Consider the following 21,574-nt stretch of genomic DNA (forward strand, 5'->3'; position numbering starts at 1 on the left):
GGTCTTTACATTCGTAGTTCTGGCTAGGCTGAAGGGGATTAGTCTGAGGGAGGCCTCACAGTCATGAGAACCTCGCACATATATATATATATATATATTAAAAAAATCCTGGATTTGTTGCTCTTACAATTGCACGTATGATTCAGCATATTGAATTTCAAAATAGGTGCCAGCCCGCGTTCTGGAAGTTGCCTCCCACTTGTCTGATAAATGTCGGAAGGCAACGCCTTGTAAAATCCACCGTGAGAAAAATCCGTCGGCAGAACCCGAAGCGGAGAAAATGAGCCGCTCTGGAAAACGTTGCTGGTGCGCAGCTATACGCCTGCGCTCACGTTTTAGTACGGAGAGAAATGCTTCCGTCTCCTACAGATGCGGAAAACGTAATTCCTGTGACTTCAGTGGGCGCAGAAATTGTCCGCCAGCGGCGTCTCAAGTCCCAAAGGAAACCTATGGAGCATGAATCTAGTTATGAATTTTAATGCTTTTCTAAAGTCACTATTCTTGCCGTGTTAAAAAGCAGGGGCAGCCATTTCACTGAGCTATCACAAGCACAAGCCAGCTTCAGGGTCTAGCAACACCATTCTTACCTCATTTTAAAAGGTGGGAGTTCTTTAAGTCAGTCTTAAACTGCAGCTTGGTGGGGCAGCAGGGGATCGTGATAGACTCCTGGGTTTTGAGCACTAGCAGTCAAAATAACCACTGAAAGCCTTAACAAGAAAATCTGGCAGTGGACTGCACAGCTACCGTAAGCTGGCTCTACTGTAGCAAATGTGCATAAAGCGCACAGCTGAAGGGTCAAGACAAATTTGTCTTTGTGGACTGCTGTCTCCCAAGAAGCCTTTAGATGGCCCAAGACAGACACTCAGGGAACTGTTCCTTGGTGGCATTATGGATCTTTGAAGCCTGATTGCTAGAGCTGGTTTTCTTGAATGGAGCTTGAAGACTAGTTTCCTAGCATTTTTATTACTGTTCACAGTGCAAACAGGTAATGCAAACGAGTCTAGAAGACATGAGAAAATTAGTAAACCTTTCAAGGACTCTAAAGTTCTCTGCATTTTAATTTTATTGCCTAGTATAAATAACTGTGTTTTTTCAAGATTGGTATTTAGAAGTGGCAATCTAAAGATACATTTTCTTAAGTTTCACATAGTTTAAAAAAAAATAATACAGCCCCTGTCAGTACCGGGAGTGCCATGCCTTAGCAACAGCATGCAGAGAGACCATTCCTTAGCATGAAGGGGCTCTAGAAGTGAGAGGAGGGAAGCACTCACAGCTTACACGAAGCAGCCTGCAGTGCCCCAAGTCTGCATTCAGTCCTCTTGGCTATGTGAAACTGAGAAGATGGGTCTGTCCTGCTGTTCCTCACCCCTACACAAGCTTCAGTACCGAAGGCCACCTCATCACTGTGCCCCCTTCCTGCTTGAGTGCTTACAGAAAGCTTGTCAAAAAATGGTGCACACTCTTGTAATGAGGAGCATCTTGTGTTTTTGGAAAAGAAGGGAGATACCTAAGGCATTCCACAGTCTGCAGAGTGTTTGTTTCAGAGAAGAGAGAATGAAAGCAGTCAGTGTAAAGAAAAAGGAGCATTTAACTTTAACTTTGATTACTGAGCATTAGTACTGTGCCTTATATAGCTAGTTATTGTTATTAGTTACTGTGAGGCAGGTAAAGAGGGATATTTTTCATTTTTATTTTTACCCCAGCAAAGGAGAACTTGAGATAAAAAATTACTAGCCTAGACAGTATAGTTGCCTTCTGCATATGTAGATTTTTCTGCCATCACTTTCACAATCAAGTGTTTATCATTCTTAGGGAACTTTTTTAAAGGTGCTTCAGTAACTCATTTCTAGGAACTGAAGTCTTATGTCCAGAAAAAGCTCCGGTTGGTACAAGCTGTAGCTGCCCATCTGCCTAGCAACACAGATCATCACAAACAAACTGCTCTGGAGCACCCTGGCTCCCAAGGAGTGTGGTGTCCAAATACGGTCTCTGTATTGACAGTTCAACACTCCTAGTGCAATTCTTTTTGCCAGCATTGGATATCTCCTTCATGACCGTGACTTCTGATGCAAGGTATATTCTGGTGGACTAGTGAGGCTGTTGGCTAAAATAAAAGAGATTTGCAGATGTGGCCATCAGTGTTTCTAAATGTCTGGGCCAAGCTGATACTGGTTATAACAATCAGAGATGCCCAAGCCAAATACCAACCTCATCTCTCCAATTCAGCTTGCCAAAATCTGACACTGATTTTTACTGTTACTTTCTTGTGATCATCACTTCCCCTTTTAACCACTTTTATCCCAAGATATTAAAAAAATTTATCAGAGTCAAATCCAACTCTTTGAGGGAAGATCGTGAGTCACCAAGTGATCACCTCTTGTGTTATTTGTTTCTGTTATGTTACTAGTTACAGGCCTAACTAGAACCATTCATAGGAACTGATTTCTTTTGATTGATCCAAGTTACAAATTTTTCTTTACCACGTATCCATCTCATACTGAATTATTCTGGATGATTTCAGCAAAATTAGCTAAACAGTTCAAGCTTCAGAGCAAAGGCTTTAATTTTGGCACTGAGTCCTCTCATTGTCAGGAGCGTGCTGCTTCTGTCCACTTGAAAAATCCACTCCAAATTTGGACAAATGGTGCAACTGAAAATTTTAGGCTTTGTTTGGCCGACGGGAGATCCTTCCAAAAATTGCAACTGTGTTTTGTTTGCCCCAGCCACGCTCCAGGGTGAAGGTGCAGGAGCAATGAGAAGGGAAAAGGGGGTATGGGGCTTCTCAGGGGTGCCCACAGGCTGGAGGTAGGAAGGAAAGCTCACCTGTCACCACACCTGGGCTGACAGCCGCTACCTGCGGGGCTTGGGGCAAAACACAGGGCTTAGTCCCTCTGAGGGCAGCCCCAGGCACACGGCGACAGCTTGTATCGCTCTGGAGCAATTTAAGTAGCGGTGGTCTCTGACGGGGGTTAAGATATCCCCCGATAGACATGATGGCTATGTGGGCCGCTACTGTGCCATATAGCGGATTTTGGGAGGTATTTTCGTTGCTTTCTTCAGCTTTTGGGAATTTGGAGGTGGATACCAGAGGTAAAGAATCACAGGTTAGGTAATTACAACATTAGGGTTAGTCCTCATGTGCTCTCTCTGTATATGCATTTTAATGACAAAATCACACTGAATATTTATCTCCCTTAAAGTAGTTCTTTTATTCCCCCTTTTTTTCTGTTTGTTTTTTTTTTTTTTTTGTTGGTTGGTTGCTTGCTTGCTTTGGTGGTAGGTCTTTTGGGTTTTGTGTTTTTTTTTTTTAACATAGTTTTATTTAGAAGTTCTGAATTAATTTAGAAACAGTAGCTACTTTGATATGACAGCTCTTTATTACTTAATTTATATAATTGTTACTGTTGATGGTTCATGCAGTGCTGCATTCAGCTGCAAGAGTAGGATTAAATAAATATATTCTGTTTATTCCTGAATTTATCACAAAGAACTAGACTAAAAGGGTAGATATTTTGCTTGAATTCATCTTGGATATTATTCTATTTGTGGAGTTAACCGAAACCAAACTTGACTTTGAACTTCAGTCATTGTTTTCAAGTTTTGCTGAGCCTGAACTAGAACTGAACTAGAACAACTCTGGTAACAGATGAACCTAAACTGAAACCAACTGGAGAAATTATATTAACTTCAGTAGAATAATACCTACATTTGTTTATCGCATGTAACTGATTTCCTTTGGGACACTATTTTAATAAATATGTTTAAATTGTTTAGAATAATCACACTTCTATATTTGCCTCAGGCCAGAGCTGAAATGTATGCATTAATTGGTATAAAATTATAGCATGCAAAATTCAGAATAAGCAAAATTTAGTCTATGCATATTGGGTAAACGTCCATAGGGAAGCTGAAGCATATTTTCTTTTTCTGCTTTTTTCATAGTTTTGAAATCTTTGCTTAGAAAACAGCGGTATACTTAAGGAATTCGACGGGAGAAGTTGTACAGGTAATAGGAAGTCACAACAATAGAAATGTGCTTGAAAGTTCATTACTTGCCATCAGAAGAATATGGAGTAAATACTACTGAAAGAGATCAGAGATGATTAAAGCTAATAAACTAGTAATTTCAAATACTGTTCATGTATTGGACAATTTTTAGAGCACTACATGGTTTATATAAGTGTATGTTTGATAAACTGAAAATTGGTTTTTAGAGCACCTGAGTGGAAAGGCTATTCTTTACTCCTAAGTAATACAAAGGAGTTAGCTGAAGAAGTAGCTGTAACAGATATGCTAAACAACAGGAAGCATATTGAAATGCGTTATCTTTGGTGGAGAAATCATACTAAATCCCAGCACTGTAACATGTAAGTGGTAGTGTTTCTGAGTGCCTCAGAAATGAGGAAGATAATAAAAAAGAAATTAAAATCTCTGTACCACATATAGGGGCTATGTACATATTAAATCTTATCAATGTTTTCTAAAACATTTCCCATTGCAAAGAAATTTCTTTTTCATTAAAACTTATCCTTTAGAGTATATCAGATTTAAAAGAACTATGTATATAAATGAGAAAAGGCTACAGAAGACAGCAAAATAAACCTATTTATTCAAATGTCAAGGTGAAAGAAGGTAGTCAAGATTAAACTAAGTTGAAGAAAAATCCATAAAGAAGGTCTAAAGAAAGCCAGATAGTATTTAATGTTAAAATTAAAAGAAGTGCAATAAAAGTAAATGCTCAAAAACTTGGAAACACGAGACATGAGTAGAAGAATGCAGATGTAGATTCTTTGTCCATGTTAATTAAAGGACCAAAAAATAACAAGATTCTGTGCTATTGAAACCTATAGAGCTTTTAGAGTTAACTTCAGTGGGCAGCATGATGAGGACTCCTCTAAAGAGGGTAAAACAACTGCAAACTGATGAGTCACAGGAAATGTAAAGATACCTAATTTTATTTGTGCCAAGTGATAAAGCACTGCTGGAAGCTGAGGTGTTGAAAAGGCAGGAAATGGTGATAGGAAGGCAAGAAACTAAAGGAAACTAAAGGAATTTTGAAAGTATTTAAGAATGAACTAACTCATTTTCCAGCAAAAATGCACAATTTTGAGGGGATTACCTCAGAGTAAATGTCATTAGATAGTTTTAAAAGGACTTGAACTGACTGAAAATTGCACTGAGCTTTACTTCCCTCTCAAAAGAATTAGCAAATATGGAAAATAACATTATGAAACAAGGGGGGGAGGGGGCAACCAACAGTGAATAAAACAAAACAAGTGAGTTAGACATTCAAAAAATTATTGAAAGAGTCTGGCAGGAAAAGAAAACAGTGACAGGCGAGGCCTTATCCTGAATAAGAAGTACTTTAGGATCAGTAAAAAGCTATAGAATGTAATGCTAATTTTACTAGTGCAAAAGGTGGATATTGGTTGTTGTGAGATTCTGTATGAGGATGTGCAAGTTGATCTCTTTTAAAATATTGTGGAAATAGAAATTCTTAACACAATAGTAACATTTGCAGACTTCTTTGTGAGAACTGATTGATACAAAGGAACTGTTTTGTAAGTTGCCAAATAGCCTATGGCATGATACAAGTATGTAGAATAAAACCAGTAGAAAGTAAGTTGTGCACTCCTACTGTAACTTACACATTCTGCCAGTAGCAATAAATTGAAGTAGGCAGTGCTAAAGGTTTTCTTTAAAAGATTGTTAAAATGATATTAAAATAATCACACATAATTAATGTGAAAAATTTACTAACTCTTTGAGTACTGATAGCACTGAAAAATAATCTGATATTTACATAGATATTGAAAACACCCACAGTTCATATAAAACAAAAAAAGTACTGCCCAAAATTTATCTGGGAGCTAGATATTCCATAACTCTCCATGATGTTGTTTTTATGACAAGTCTTATGTAGATAGCAGAATCTGGGATCAATCAGCCCACTAGTTTGATCTCACTCAGTAATTTTTTTATTCCTTTGGTCATTAAGCCCAGTACTTAGGTCAGAGCAGCCACTTAGAGGAGCAGAAATTGCCATGTTTCCCCAGGAAAAAAGCACGTGTACTTGTTAATAATGCAAATAAACAACAAGCTTTGCATACCTAAGTTTTGTAATGGCCTCAAAGGAGACTTGAATGTAACAGAAATTTTTAAATTTATTTTTTTAAAATACTGATTTGGGACTGGAAAATAAAAATATCAGTAACTGATATCAATACCCTCAGCTGTTTACATTTTAATGTGATATAAATAGCTTTTAAAACTCCAAGTCTAAAATTACAATTTATGGGTTAGTTTTTATCCACTGATGTTTCTTTCTGCTAGTTGTAAGGAGTATGTAAATAGGCATGCAATTTAAGGTATGTTAATGACTGGATATTTACAACCTTACTATTCTGATTGTTGGACTGTGGAACTAGCTGAGATAGTACACAGATCTTTTTTAGTTTTCTTTTTGTCACATAAAACTATGTAACTTGGTCCCTAAAATAGCTTTTTCCTTTGGCCTATTATAGATATGGTGGCAATGAGGTACCATCACAAAATGTTGAGTGACACTATGCATTTTCAATGACATACTTTTCTGTATGTTTGGACAGTAATATTTTACAATGGGGTAAGGGACAATATGGAAATTATTTTTAACTTTCATATAGATTACAGACACACATGTACACAGTAAAGTTATCTAATAATTTTCAAAGGCAATAAAGCACATTTATGTATAAGATTCTTCTTCACGCTAGTGTCCAGTTTTAGATCTCTTTCAGCATTGTAGAGATAGATCCTCAGCTACTGGTTGAGCAGGACTTGGCATTGACTAAGAATGTCAGAGGAGAAAGAATCCTTTCATTGTGGAAAAGAAAATTTCTGTTGGCAGGAAGATGCAAAGTAACTCTTCTGCAAGGTAAATTCTGGCCTTTAGGCCTATTCTCTGGTATTCAAGAGAAACCTAGTTTTCATCCTCTTGCTAATAATGGGCTACTCCAGCTTTTCAGAACATTATAAAGAAAGACATAGAAGAAGGGGAAGCCAGCATGGCTAAACAACAAGGTGAGGGAAGTTATTAGAAGCAAGAAGGTATCCTTTGGAAGCTTTTGGAAATGCAGAAACCAGATGGGTTCATAGATTCTGTTACATTAATGCAATGAGGCAGATCACAACTGAGCTTGAGGAATGACTTGCAAAGGCATGGGGAAAAAAAAACCCAACAAAACCCAAATCCTTTTCCGTAAGTGTCAGGAACAGGAGGCTTGCCACAGAGCGTGTAGGGCCTGAAGACCATCAAAGTGTGAAAGGAATGCTCAGAGCAAGCAAGACCATAGGAGGAAAGACTATAGTCCTGTTCTTGCATCTGTGTTCACTGTGCAAGAGCTCTGAGAAATCCATGCCAGCACTTTCCATTATGGGGGATTTAGCAGATCTGTCTATCTCAAACGTAAGTGCATGGCAGAGAAGGTTAGAGAACAAGTGGATAAAATAAGATGACATTATGGGGATCAGGTGGCCTCCATCCAAGAGTTCTAAGAGAACTTGGGTGTCAAAAAGCTGAAGTACTAACTGCAGTGTGTAACCCTAGTTTTAAAACCCCTTCCCTTGCTAACCAAGTGGGGAAGTCAAACGTGAAGACCCAGGCAACTACACACGAGTGAGCCTGTTGTGTTGTCTATGCCAGGCAAATAAGTTGTATATGTTCTACAGAGCAGAATCACTGGACACAGACATAAATATGACATGTCAAGGAAGACAACGCAGCTTTTGTTACATTATATCAAGTATTGCAGATCTGTAAGTCTTTGGTGATATTAACATATATGTGGACAAGGGAGATCTTATGTTAAAGGGCTACTAGGATTTCCAGAGGCAATGAGGTCCCTAGACAAAGCTTCATTAAAAAAAAAAAAAAAAAAGAAAAAAAAAGGAAAAAAAAAAAAGAAAAGCATGGGTGCTATGCAGTAAAAAGCAAGAGGAATGGATCAAAAAATGGCTAAATGACAGGAAACAGAAATAAAACAGAAATAAAAGGTCGGTTTTCATAGAAGAGGGACATCACAAGAGGAGTCTACAGGGACCTGTGCTGTGACTTGTGCTGCTTAATGTATTCATAAATGATCTGGAAAAAGAGGGTGAGCAGTGAGATATCACAGATTGCTAATGATATTAAGCTATTCAGGTAAAGGAAAGTTAGAGGACAAATTGTGATGCAGTTAAAGGGCTGACTGAAGAACTGAAGAAAGATCTTACAAGACTGAGTGACTGGATAATAAAATGGCAGATAAAATTTGATGTAGTTAAGTGTAAAGTAATGCACATGGGAAAAAAATTATATAAACGGTGATGGGCTGTAAGCTGGTTTTCCACTCACAAATGAGATCTTTGGGTTTTGATGAATATTTCTATGAAAAAATCAAAACATTGTTCCCTTTTACTCAGAAAAGCAAATCAAATATTTGGAATTACTAAGATTGGAAAAGAGAACAAAACAGAGAACATTGTAATATATCCAGCCCAGTATCAATCCATAGTTCTCTGTCTATTGAGTAGTATGTACATTTCTTTTCTTTGCATCTCAAAAAGGGCGTAATGAATGGGAATGATTCAGAAAACATTTGACAAGGATAACCAAAGAAACAGAATGGTTCTGCATGAGGTATACTTATGGGCTCTTAACTCTGAAAAATGGATCATTGAGGGGAGATACAACAGAGGTCTACAAAATCACCAGTGGCAGAGAAGAGATAAAGGTGGAGACACCGTTACTGTCTTTTTCCGATATGAGTAATAAGAATATTAATGAAGCTGGTAGAAAGCATGTTCAAAACAAAAAAAATGGGTGCTCTACATTATTTTAAGCTGTGAAAATCTTTTCTGCGAGATGCTGCAAGATGATAAAGGTTTGGGAGAGAAACCCAACCAAACAAATTAATGGAAGAAAAGTCCATTTGATATAAAGGCTGTTAAATAAGAAAACACCACCCACTGTCCACACTGCAGAAGCCTCCAAACCACAGATTACTGGACACAGGGAGTGCTTGGGAACTACATGTTTACCTTGTTCTTCAGCTCTTCCTTAGGCATCCTCTGTCAGCTCCTGCTAGAAACCAAACACAAAACTAGATGAGTTTTAAGTTCCCAGTATAGCAGTTCTTCATGCAAATACTATAGAAAAGAGAAGATTAGGAGGCCATGAGGTTTACCATTATGACATGATTCAGAGTCATGAAAGGTTAGGAGAAAGACCGATGACTTCAGGAAGAAAAAATCTTAATCCATATAGCTGGAAAATAGTGTCAAAACCAGTTAGGCAGTGAAGTAGGTCACCCGTGTGTAAATACCTAACACCAGCCCTCTGCAGGGAGGGCATGCTGGTGTCTGAGGGTTCTGCTGGTGATGACTGGGACAGCTGCTAGCTACAAAGGCGTATTACTGAGCGGAGGGAAAGAATTAACTTAGAAAGCAAGAAAAGAAAGGCGGGCTACCTCCTTGTAGGAGAAGAGGCCACCTCAAAATCCTCCAAAAAGCAAAGGAAAATCTCCATGAATTGTCCAAAATATTTTGTTTTTTATTCAGGTGGCCGCTGCCATTGTAAGAAAAGACAAGAGTGCAAATGTGGAAGGTAGTAATGCAAGAGGGAGCATGACCTTCAGGTGAGAAAAAGAAAATGTAATCGTCTCCCTTTGTATTTTTATACTTAGAACTTCTCTCTTTTTAGATGTATGGTAGAACATGTCATAATACTACAATGCAGCCTGAATTAAAACAGTTTTATTCAGTTGCATAAAGGTAACCTGAAAACAGATTGTATAGAAGATGCTCATCTTACCTCAGCCGTTTGCACATTCACCAGATTATAATTCTTGCTGCACTGAACAGTATTATCTAGGGTTGTAGTTGAGTATCCTTTTTAATCTCCCTTTTTCATAATTTAAAAAAATCCCTTTGCGCTGGAGCTTTGTGTGCTTTGTTTCAACTCAAAGAGTTATTGGGAAGTTTTAGCAAAATCAGTGATTTTTTACTTATATAGCATGAAAGAAAATAAGTTTTCCGTAAGTCTCCAGTTGAAATGCCACACATTCATAATGAAAAAGATGAAATTTAAGGCCATTCAGAAAAAGAAAACAATCTAAGTCTGAAGAAAATAAAATAATTATTTTGATGCTGCAGTTATTTAAAACAAGTATCTATATTGATGCAGTAAAAAAGACTATTCATTCTAGGTGATACATAGCTAAAATTGTTTCTAGTGCTATATGAATATCAAGCTGCTGTAGTACTGATTACTCTCATCACAAAGTTACCTTGCACCCTTAGTAACGGCCTTCAAGGATTATTTGGTTCTAACTATTCATAAACTAGTCTCCTGCCATTGACGTTTCTGCTGCAAGTGCTGTGCCATTTCGGTGGTGGTAGGTCCAGGCCCCCATGTCTCTCCTGTCCAAGTAGGGAACTGGAAAGGTGACAGTATTTAGAAGACTGGGCAGCTAGGAAGGGCTGACGGCTCCATCAGTAGGACGTAAGCTCTAGCACTTAATTGTGGTCTGTGTACCACAGATATGTAAAATCTGTGTCAGACAACAAACCTTGATGCTTGACTAGGAATACGATTAATTTATGAATAGCTGAATTTTGTTTGAAGTAGTATGTTTATTCTTCCTATTAACCATAAAATGGAACATGTAAAAGAAGACGTACTTTAGGAATTATATCAAAACCATAAGGTGCTTCTGTGGGTTCTGAAGAAGCAGTGACTTAACACCTTTTATCTCAGAACTAACTGTGGCAAAGTCACTAGCAGAATTTTGCAATACAACTGGAAGCTGTTGCAGAAAGCCCTGTTTTCATAGTTTATGATACTCTATTGGGAAAAAGAACAACAAATGCTTGGAAAACTTCCCTAATTCAGAAGTAACTTTTAAGCGATTTTTTTTTTTTCTGCTGTGGAACACAAGCAGCAACACTTGTCTGTTGCCTGTAAAAAATTGTATGTTGTTGTCTCTTAGTCTAAGAAGTAGAGGATGCTTAGGGCCATCTGGGGTTTGGGTAAAAATTAATGACACAGACTTGGGATATTTACCATAATTTATTATACACTGATTTCACTGCCCTGAAAAGCAACATGAAAAAGACAGCGAAAAGTTCTTTCTTGTGAAAATCTAAGCTAGAAATATTTTTGCTGCTGTTTTCAGCCTTTTAAGCTTGCATTTGGTTTGCAGTTGCTTATAAATTTCCCAAACTGAAATATTATGCTTTCCAAAATAATACCAACTTCTCCCTATTCCTTCCCCTTAAAAAAAAAAAGTGAAAAAGAAAAAAAATCAGCCTGAAGCAACACCCAGGACAGAGAACTTCTTCTAAGTAGCTAAAGCTTGGCAAACGTATAAACAATGGAAAACAAACAAACAAACAAACAAGGATTGGTTGGATGTTTGCCTCAGCCTGAATGTTCTGGACACACACATACAAAAAAACCCAACCCGCCCCAAAACCCAAAAATCAAGGCCAGAAAGGTTTCAGCTGTTTCTCAGAATGAAGTTAGGAGGAAATACGTTCTTTTAAATTCCTGTAAAACCCTTAGACTTTTAACTGAAAACTCAGTCCTCTGGATCCAGGTTTTAATAATCAGTATAGGTGCTACTCTGGTGTCAGAGAGATTTTTTCTGGTTCTTTCAGATTTACTCCAAATCTCCTATTATGAGTGCTCAAGGCTCTGACCCCCACACATGCAAGTACAGCATGTCCAAGGCACCTGATGTATTCCACATGTGTAGACTATGGCTCTGCATCACACATACAAGACAGTCTGGTCTCAGTGGCTACAAATCATGTCCATAAATTGATTATATTCAGTGTCATACTTACTGAACACTGGCTTTGGGACCTATTTGAAACTGGGATTTGGTTCTTGCTCCAGGGCTTAAGAAGACTTGACCCTTCTTCTTATCCTCCCCAAGCAAAATTATGGATGTCTAAAGAATCACAGTTGCCCACGCATAGTAGAAACTTAGCTAAATTCCCTGAAGTTCCTGCTCCTCCAGTTAATACAGGAGCGGGCTATTTGAAGTTGCTTGCTCTGGCATGTGGTGGCATCTGAATTCTGGGCACCTGCACCTCCAGTGGGTAGAATGTCTCTTCTGTCTCTTCAGCATTGCTGCTGCTGAGGTCCAAAGGAGACAGATACTTCATCAAATGTGAGAGGACAAGGAACGGGGTTACTGCAGGCAAGGGGATAGGCACAAATCGTGGGGGGAAAAGATCTCTGGGGTATAGAAGATGATTGATAGACTCAGGTGGTACAGACAGGAGCTTCAGCCTCGTCAACAGGATTGTCAGTAAGACTAGCCTTGGGCCTCAGGCTTCTTTCGATAAATACTGCACTTGCTGTGCTTTCTTGGGTTAGTACTGTCAGCCCTTGCTTTGACATCTTAGGCACATCCTATGATGTTTTGTAGTATTAGGACTCTGCCTAATTTAATAAAAAGTTATTAACTTCCAATAGCACAACTCAAATAGACATCTTATTTCATCTAGCTGAGCATTTGATCAGGGTAGCTGCCTTTTCAGTGTATTGGGGAGCTACGTGCTCTGTTCAGTGGACGCTGGCATTAACCTAGCAATTAAGAGTAGTATTTAGAGTAGTTAAGTACCAGGAAGGGAGAGTTAGTAATTATGAAACAGAAGAGCTAAGTAACACAGTGTTCTGTACCCTGTTTCACCTAGGAAAAACTGTACACTCTGTCTATTCCAGAGTAAATTCTGTGTAAATTCGAGCACTGGTTTTTTATTAGTCTCCCATGTATATAATTGGCACTGTGTAATTAGTATTTTATTAAATGAATATAGTTTAGTTCTTCAGAAAATTTATTAATTCAGATTTCTAGGTGTCAAATATGGGATTTACATTTGATACTGATGCATCTAGAATAAACTTAAAAAGTCAGAGTAGGTTATGTTACATTACTTTTTTTATATACTTATACTACTACAGACACATCTTGGCTACAGCAAAGACAGGGTTGTGTTAACAAAACCAGCTTAAAAACTAACGTTTGGGATTTTCTCTGCAATTAAAAGGATTTTGATAAGAGCATTCAAAATTTAGTTTTTAGGCACTTTGAATTTTCTATATGCTTGTCTTTTAGCTTTGTTATAATTTTTAACTGGAAGTCTTCAAAATTATGTTCTGCCTGAAATTTGGCTACAGTAGTCCATTTTCATATACCTGAGGTAATATCTTAAAAAACTTCTCTGTCAATACATACAAAATTCAGTTGAGGCTTATTGTGAAAAGACCTACTATGACATATAGGTGGGGGAAAAAAAAAAAGGTTTCAAGTAATTTTTCAGCTTTGCTTTTTCATATCTGAGTTTTATACACCAAGAGATAAATTTTATGTGATGTGAGCATGTGTTATGTGCTCTGCTTATAGACTCGATGACATGTGCACTCATAAGCATAATAGCCTGTGCATTCATAAACCTGATGGGCTCTACACTTAAAAATATTAGCTATCTGGAGTTATGTTAATTTTACTCTCCAGAAGGGAAACAATTTATGGGCAATGCACTTAACAGAGAACTGAGAAGTGGTTTCATGCAACCACTGGCATAGTGAGTTTCATGCGCAGCTGCTGCTGAATGAAATCTTTCACATCTCTACAGACCTGCCACCTTTACCCAGTCCATTCTACAATTTAAAAAATGACAGTTTTCTTGTGAATGACAGATTTCTTGTGAAACAGTTTAAAATAGTGTTTATGAAATACCACCAATGCAAATGCACAAAGCCCAGTAACAAATAAAACACCAGCAGAAGTCCTTTTTCTCCTCCGTTCACAATCGGGTTTCACAGCACTTAGGCAAACAACACACCTCATTTTCAATTACGCTACCAACACTTGCCAATATTCTATCATCCCCAATATAAACCAGTTTTTTCCACACATCATGTAAGTGTATCCACCTTACACAATTAGTACTAGTGGAGATAAAGGTGAGCTGAAGAAGGTCTATACTATTTACATACACATAACAGAAGTAATGAGATTGCCAGCAGTGGTGGACAAAGTCAAATGTAGTTCAACATGCTTTGCATCTTGAAAGCCAAACCACCACAGTTCAAGAGCCAAAATGCAGATTTAGACATTTATATTTAAACTGGATCTAAGACTTTATTCAGAAATGCACTCCAAACATATTGACACTGATAACACTTGACCACAAGTTGAGGCACTCAGTGCTTTGTCAGTGTGTAAACATATCCTAAACAAATCAGTGTGACTGCAGGAGTTCCAGACAGCTGTAGCCCACTAGTGTACTAGCTGTGCATCTTGTGTTGCTGTAGATTTACTCAATGTACAAAGCCTGGAACTGACCTTAATACAACAACATGTGACAATACACACTCCTGCAGAGGGAAAACCACTAATAAAGAACAGTCCGAGTATCTATTCTGTAATACTTCTAGGCCAGTTCTTGCCCAGCAAGTGTTGCCAAAACGCAAGCATCTGGCCCAGCTCAGGATTTCCTGAACTGATTTGGAGATGGTTCAATCCATTTTTTGCTAAGGTCTTTTCACAAATGTCTCTATGCCAAATAAATGAACAATCAGACCTCCTGACTGCAGCTGAGAAAGTAAAAGGATGCATTATCCCAGGTTCATTTTTGGGGGCTGGAACCCTTGCAAGCTTTTGTCATTTCCTGAGACCTGAAAGCCGTAATTTCTCCAACTTTATTTTTTTGCTCATCCTGGTGGTTCAGCTGGCAGTTAGTTGAATATTAGAGTCCCAGCACAAGGGACTTTGGGTTGGAAGTCACTAACACCAACACTAGGAGACAGAGAGCCCTGTAGCCTTTTTAAAAAGAACGGGGATGGACAACTGTAAAGTCCAGCAGAGTCAAGCCAGCCTAACTCCTTGCAAACCATCTGTTGACCTTCTGGACTCATTCCCCCTATTATAACTCTAAAGGGAACTGGGACCTGACTTAACCACAGGGAGAGCGGGGCGGGCTGACATGCTAACACCAAGTTGTTTGTATGACATTATCCTTCCCACGCCAGTTTCAGATTTGTGTCCACACGTGTGCCTCCCCCAGAGGTGCTTGTGGCATTCTGCCCTCCCCAGGCTGTTACAGCACGAATACTTAAGGGATATCCTCGCACCAGCAGAAAAACCCTGCCCGGCAGCCGACGCGCTATTTTAGTAGCTCTGTTCTGGCAGGACTACCCCTGTGGGACTTGACACTGCAGGCATGGTTGGCCGTACTGTTGGGCACGCAGTAGTGATCACGATGAGGTGGGCAGGGCATTTGCAGCATAAGGTCAGCCCCAACCTCGCCTGCCTTGCCAGTTCCCTGGAATAGCTCGCGGAGGTGAAACGGTAGGCCCCTAAAAAGCATGCCCTACAAAAAAATAAAAGGAGTGCTGGCCCACATAGCAATTAGCCTACATTAGCAATGCCACAGAATATGCTTGAGGGCCACAATGGTGTGGATAGGCAGGGAACTGAGTCTGAAATATATATTATAGGAGGGTAACGTACACACAGCTGATTTGTTTTACCTGCATATTTGAAAGAAACAAACTCTTTATTCTGGTTTCATAAGGCTGAGTGGACTGCCTCTTGATTAGACCCTCAGTCCATCTCTTGTAATAGTTTTTTAACTTCTAGTAATGATCGGCCACCTCACAATTTGACAGACCTGTCTTGGGCAGAGATCTTGAATAAAAGAGGTTCAAAGAAGTTTGTGAAAATTACTGGCTGGATCGAGGATTGATCCTGGTTAATTAGTTAACCATTTCTCACTTTGGGAAAAGCTAAAGTGTAAGCTGAACTGTTAATGATTCTGTTTGGTCGGCCAACGGGCCAAGCTGCACACGTGTAACCCCAAGTAAGTCACAGTTCACAGTCCCCTTTACTCAACAGAGTGCAGGGTCACAGGCTGGAGCTTTGGGGTAGTTCAGTGTCTGAGGTACAAAGGAAACCTGAAAATCTGAAATAAAATATTGGATTGGGAGGGGACAGAGGATCTGGGAGGAAAAAGGGATAGACAGCCAACCTCCTCTTGCTTCTACTGCTTGAAGGACAATTTCTCAATATGGTGAACTGCTGTAAATGGCAAGTTTAGAAAAATGTAATTTATAACTCGTCATCTTGTATTTTTCTTAGCCAGCAGATTTTATGGTCATGTAGGCACCTAGCAGAACATACTTCGAAGAACTTTCTTGAACAGATTTGTGAAGTCAGGATACTGCAAATGTCATGTTTTGGAACTTCATAGACAATATCCCTCCAGAGGGAGCACAAGAAGCTTTCTCCTCACATCAAGAGCAAAGTTTTCATTTTAGCCAGCAAAGACATACATTCTGTTGCACAACTACAGACTAAGGAAATCGTATTTTGTATCACTGGTTAAGTTTCAAAAGAAGCTGCTAATGAAGGACCTAATTTTAACAGGACTTAGGACAGTTTTTGACTCTTCCAGGAATTCCTACAGAGAAGCAAAAGCTTTACATTGAACAAGTGTAGGTAGATTCAACTTAGCTATGTTACAATCAGCAGAACCAAATACAAATTTTTAAAGAGACACAAGTTGTGTTGTACTAGTCCTTTTGGATGTGAGTGAAACTTTGTCATTAAATTAACATAATGTCTTTTTCATCCTTGCAAACACAGGGAAACCAGATCCCTCTAAAAGTTGGAAACTGAGGATGTAGAGAAGTTCCCAGAGGGGAAATACTTGACATTGTAGCACTTGATTTACAAAATTTTTAAAGAATCACAGTTCTTCAGGATGGCTGACTTTAACAGAAAACTGTTCTGCATTCCTACAAATGTATTTATGATGGAAAGTGATTTTCAGGAGAACTTCTGTGAAACAATTTAAAGTATTTATTTCCCCTAAAATAAGTAACACATCCTCTTTCTCAGAAGCTTCTTCCCCCCAAAAACTTCACAGTTTTAGGTAAGGACTTTGAAATTGGAGTGAGGAACTTGTCATACTTAGGAATGTGATCTTCAACCTGCCTCTTTATAGAGCGCGAATACCAAGGAATACAGGACTGCCATTCAAGAGAATATCAGAGAAAACTCAGGGAGTCGCACAATTTTTTCCGTAGCAAGCCTCATCCGGCAGCAACAGCAGCAATTCCAGGACCTTCTGGTCCAGAGGCGTGCCAACCTACACAATATGCAGTACTGGCTGTCAATCCAAACCCTGTACTATCAAAGCCGGGCTCTGATGATGACTCAAAAGCGTATCTATCTACATTCGAATAGGTTACCATGGCAACCTCTCTGGCCTAAAAAGAGATGGACCACATTAGTTACTTAGCAGCACCTTTTTGACAGGCGAAACACAAGCTGCTCACTCCAGATGATGGTTTGATTTAGAATTAAGTCTGTCTGAGAGCTGCCATGGCATTCTCGGAAGTGTTAATGATGTAACCCAGAGAGAAGAACTTCTTTTGGGACTTAACTTCAGATCGTGGCCTAGCACCAAAGGGATTGAGCTATATAGTGGCTGTGCCTGAGAAACACAAGTTAACAGAACAGTTGACATCATCATCGTTTTTCTATATTATGAAGAAATCCTTTCTGAAGATCTTCTAAGATGGGTCTGCTGGCCTAAGAGGGCCACTCTTGCAGAGGATGTGCAGGATACCGAGGATTATTTGAATCGCTACCGGCACAACAAATCTTCTAGATTGAAACATCCATTCAAAGTACAAACATTAAGCCCAGGAGGAGGTTAAAGGAGCGAGAAGGATGGTTCTGAAAATACCTATTGCCTCTAACATCTGGGAACCCAGCTAAGTAAATCTGGTATCATATGCAGACTTGTAGACCATGCCCATAATCAGAGGCAAACAAATGAACCAATGAATAAATAAGTAGAACTGGCCACTGTGGATGTAAGAAGCGCCACATTTAGCACACCAATAGTCCATCCACTTCCATACTGTCTCTTGCACAGTAGCGTTCACTACCAGGAATTTTAAAGAAAACAACTATAAACCAATGAGTAATTCCTTTTTAATCTTCACTGGGTAGAAAACTCAAAAGGTGAAAATAACGTTATGTAATTTTCAGCTTTTCCCTCTGATTTATCGATCGCTTTAATCCTTTTGTAAAACAGAAAGTAAATAGGAACACACAAATACTTACTACTTTATATTCATCTGCCATGCCATATTCTATTATTCTTCACTTAGATGACAAAGTCTGTGTTTTTTCCCCGAAATGCCAGTAATAATAATAGCCATCAGCCTGGAAAACCCTTTGTTTCCATAGCAGAATTTCTGTGGTAGTTCTGCACCTTTGGGAACTCTTGGATTCTTTAAGTTCCAATTACAACCATTTCTGCACTGGTCCTAAGTCTACTTTGTTGACAGCATAGATGTAAACGCATACCAAAAACCAGAGGAAAACAGGAAGGATTGCATTTTGCAGCATATTCATACTGAAAGACAGAAGAGGCAGAACAGTCAACTAAGGTTGAGTGTAAGGTAAATTTCTGTCCCATTAAAATGCTGTAATTTAATGTTTTGAATGTTGTGTATAATGTCACCTTGTACCTACTGATCTAAGAAAACTTTTATACTGTTTACATCTCTTCTGCTTCTCTAGACTGTTATGCTAGGTTTGTGGTTGGACCCGATGATCTTAAAGGTCTTTTCTAACCTAAATGATTCTATAACTTTACATTATTTTCTCTCTTAGATTTTATTTCTCCATGCTGTATTCTTTCCTCCTCATTTTTTATGTCCTTTTTTCCTTATTTTTTCTCAAGTTTTCTGCTTATTGTTGTTCTTTTTGGCCCAAAATATTCAGCTTTCTGAGGGGTTAGTCTTTTAGGAAGAGAAAACCAAGTATTTCATAGGAATCTGTCTAATTCATAAAGAATGCATGCAAACTCATATTTTCAAGTGTGACACTGAAATACTGTCTAGCCTATTCCAGGCGGTTTTTGATTAAAAAAAGTTGAGTTAAAAAAAAAGTAATGTAAGTCTTTCCCCTCTTGACAGTCCCTTACTAAAGAAAAAAAAAAAAAAGTGCTAACTTGTTATTATGTCAAACAAAGCAGAAGAAGTTAGCAAGTATTTGGATTCCCTTCTTCCAGATAACAAACTATTTCTCCGTACTCCATCTTCAGTCTCTGTGTTATTATTCCATCTCAGCTACTTCCCTCCAAAGCTGATCTCTTACAAGGTAAGGTCTCTTGTCATCATATTTTCTTTTGGTCTGTTGTATGGGGTTCACTAGGAAAAACAGTTAAGGTGTACCCTCATCTTCTGCTCCTTACTCTCACCCCACATCTGTGCAATACCAACTTCTTGGTTACTCCAGTACAACTATTTGTGGGGTCTGTTACACAATGGATCGGGAAGCTGACCTGGTTTTAAAATCAAAGCAAAACTTCTCTTGATGGAGCAAGATTTTGGCTGAGTCCCTGCTTGGAAGACCCTTACTTCCCAAATGCTAGATCCAACCTTTACCCTAATGGTATCTGCAGCAGAAAAGAGGACTCCTAGCTCCCAGTGCTAAGATAAAGCTCTGTCCTGCTCCCACCCTGTCTGCTAGGTTTCCAGGTGAGGCAGGATTCTGGTAGAGACACTCAGATCCCAAACTCTAGCCCTAAACCTACTGGTGGCAGAGGATACAAGACCTCCTCCCAACGCACACAGATAAGCAAGTCCATCCTGACACCAGCTCTAATCCCAAATTCTGGTAGAACTGCAGTTCGCAACGGCCTTGTTCCCTTATTTTTAATTATTACCAGCTTCAACACTTCAGCTGTTGAGGACCTAAACAGAAAATGTTTTAGACCATCTGTAGTGTGTAAACATGCTTTTAATGAAATGGACATTTAAAAGAGTACAAGAGAAGAACTATACAGTTTATTCATTATCAAGATAATATTAACAAGGCAAAAATATTTAGCTGTTTGTGCTGGAAAATAAAATTAAAAAAAAAAGGCCACCCCCTTTTAAAGGGCATTTTATCTCAGCCCAAGTTGCTACATACCATAAGCTTGGGTATAGCCAGCAAAATAAAGCCAGCCAGTAAAGAGCTACTGAGCAAGTGCACAAACTCATGAAAACTCTGTACAATTTCTAAGTGTTAGCCAAAAAAAACCCTCAAAAAAAAAAACCCCAACCCAAACCCCAACAAGTTACATGCTGTAATATACTCTAATACAGTAAACGGTGTGACTACTTTCTCTGAGCTTTGTAGCTACCTACATTGAACAACAGAGAAATTACTCTGCTACTGCACATCACCATTCACAGAGAATGGCAGAGATTTTAGAAAGGTTTACAAAATACTCATGGGGATGGGCCCCACTGTCCCCAAGAGAAGAGCTGCCCATCCTTGCAGGTGAATTGGGCAGAGCATATGCAAGACAGCCAATGCTTTTCTGTGTGTTCTGGATTTCCTGTACAATACACTGTGCGTGCAGGTACCCTAGGCCAAAATAGGGTGATACTAACTTGCGAGTCCCTGGGTAAAAGCAGGTGATCCTGTGCGACTCCGTTACGCTGGAGAACACGTGTGTTGGCTTTCCTCATCGCGGGGCAAGAGCTGCATTGTAGTCATACCCAAAGGCAAAGAGACTAGTGTCAGAACCCGCTCAAAGTGACCTCTCAGTCTTTCTGGGGCTGAGGGGAACAAGAAATGACTGCTTAAATCATGGTGCTCCCAGACATCTACCATGGCTTTAACCATGCCATTTCATGAATGGTTTAATCTAACCTAACACCGTGCTGTTACTCAATGGGGCGGTCCCACAATTCCTCCGCCACATGTTTGTGCTGTCTCCTGTGCACCAGTATTTCTCCTTAGCCACACAGAGAACTTTTTATTTTGGATGGGTGTTTTGGTTAGTTTGATCGTGCTAGCATTCCTCTGATGTAGAAAAAAAAGAGGCAGAGGGACTGTATGGCTGAAGGTGAAGGAACTCTGGACTGCTATTTTCAGCTGCAACAAAATTTTAGCTAGGTTGAACTGTGTGATACTGCATTTGTAAAGCAACGCATAGATTATTTGGAGGACTTAGGGCTTTGGCTGTTGCTGCACCTGTCTCCTTCTCCTTGGCTGCTTATTTCCACCTTTTAAGCTGAGATGAAAAATACTAAAATGGGAAGACAAGCAAATGGAACAAGTGTTGGTAATATGTCCTAATTTCTTCAAGGAGGCTGGCTGTGAACTAAAATGACTAGATTAAAGTATCACATGTTAGAATTAAGGTATTAGATAAAGGCCATACTCTACTTTTTGATCTTTGTGGGCATTCCAGAAAAAAAAAATAAATTAAAAATCCTCCTCACAGATTTAGGCTAGCTGCATCGACGCCGCAACTCTGCTCTGCAGTTACGGGTGGAAAGGAGTTTTCCCTCAGCAACCCGAGGCTCCCTCCACAGAGCACACCCACACCGCGCCTGCCAGAGGAGGCAACTTCGTGTTTTGTTTTGTTTTGTTTTTTTTCCTTCTCTTTTTTTGCGGAATATATTTTAGGGCGCGTGGGTGGGGACGACTGCTGCCGGCCCGAGCCTCCCGGTGACACC

The 21,574-nt window shown here is 39.2% G+C and overlaps 1 protein-coding gene across 1 annotated transcript in view; it reads right to left on the reverse strand.

The window, feature by feature from the left end:
- The window catches only part of DSCR3 (Down syndrome critical region gene 3), a 45,035-nt gene extending 24,457 nt beyond the window's left edge, over positions 1-20,578 (reverse strand). Inside the window, exons 1-2 of the mRNA XM_009891363.1 lie at positions 20,501-20,578; positions 17,192-17,308 (exon numbers count right to left, since the gene is read on the reverse strand). Coding sequence (XP_009889665.1) covers positions 17,192-17,308; positions 20,501-20,578 — 195 coding nt within the window. The remainder of the gene's footprint in view (positions 1-17,191; positions 17,309-20,500) is intronic.
- Positions 20,579-21,574: the final 996 nt, after the last annotated feature.

Source organism: Charadrius vociferus, unplaced genomic scaffold (assembly GCF_000708025.1).
Source record: "Charadrius vociferus isolate BGI_N301 unplaced genomic scaffold, ASM70802v2 scaffold298, whole genome shotgun sequence".
Taxonomy (NCBI): Eukaryota; Metazoa; Chordata; class Aves; order Charadriiformes; family Charadriidae; genus Charadrius; species Charadrius vociferus.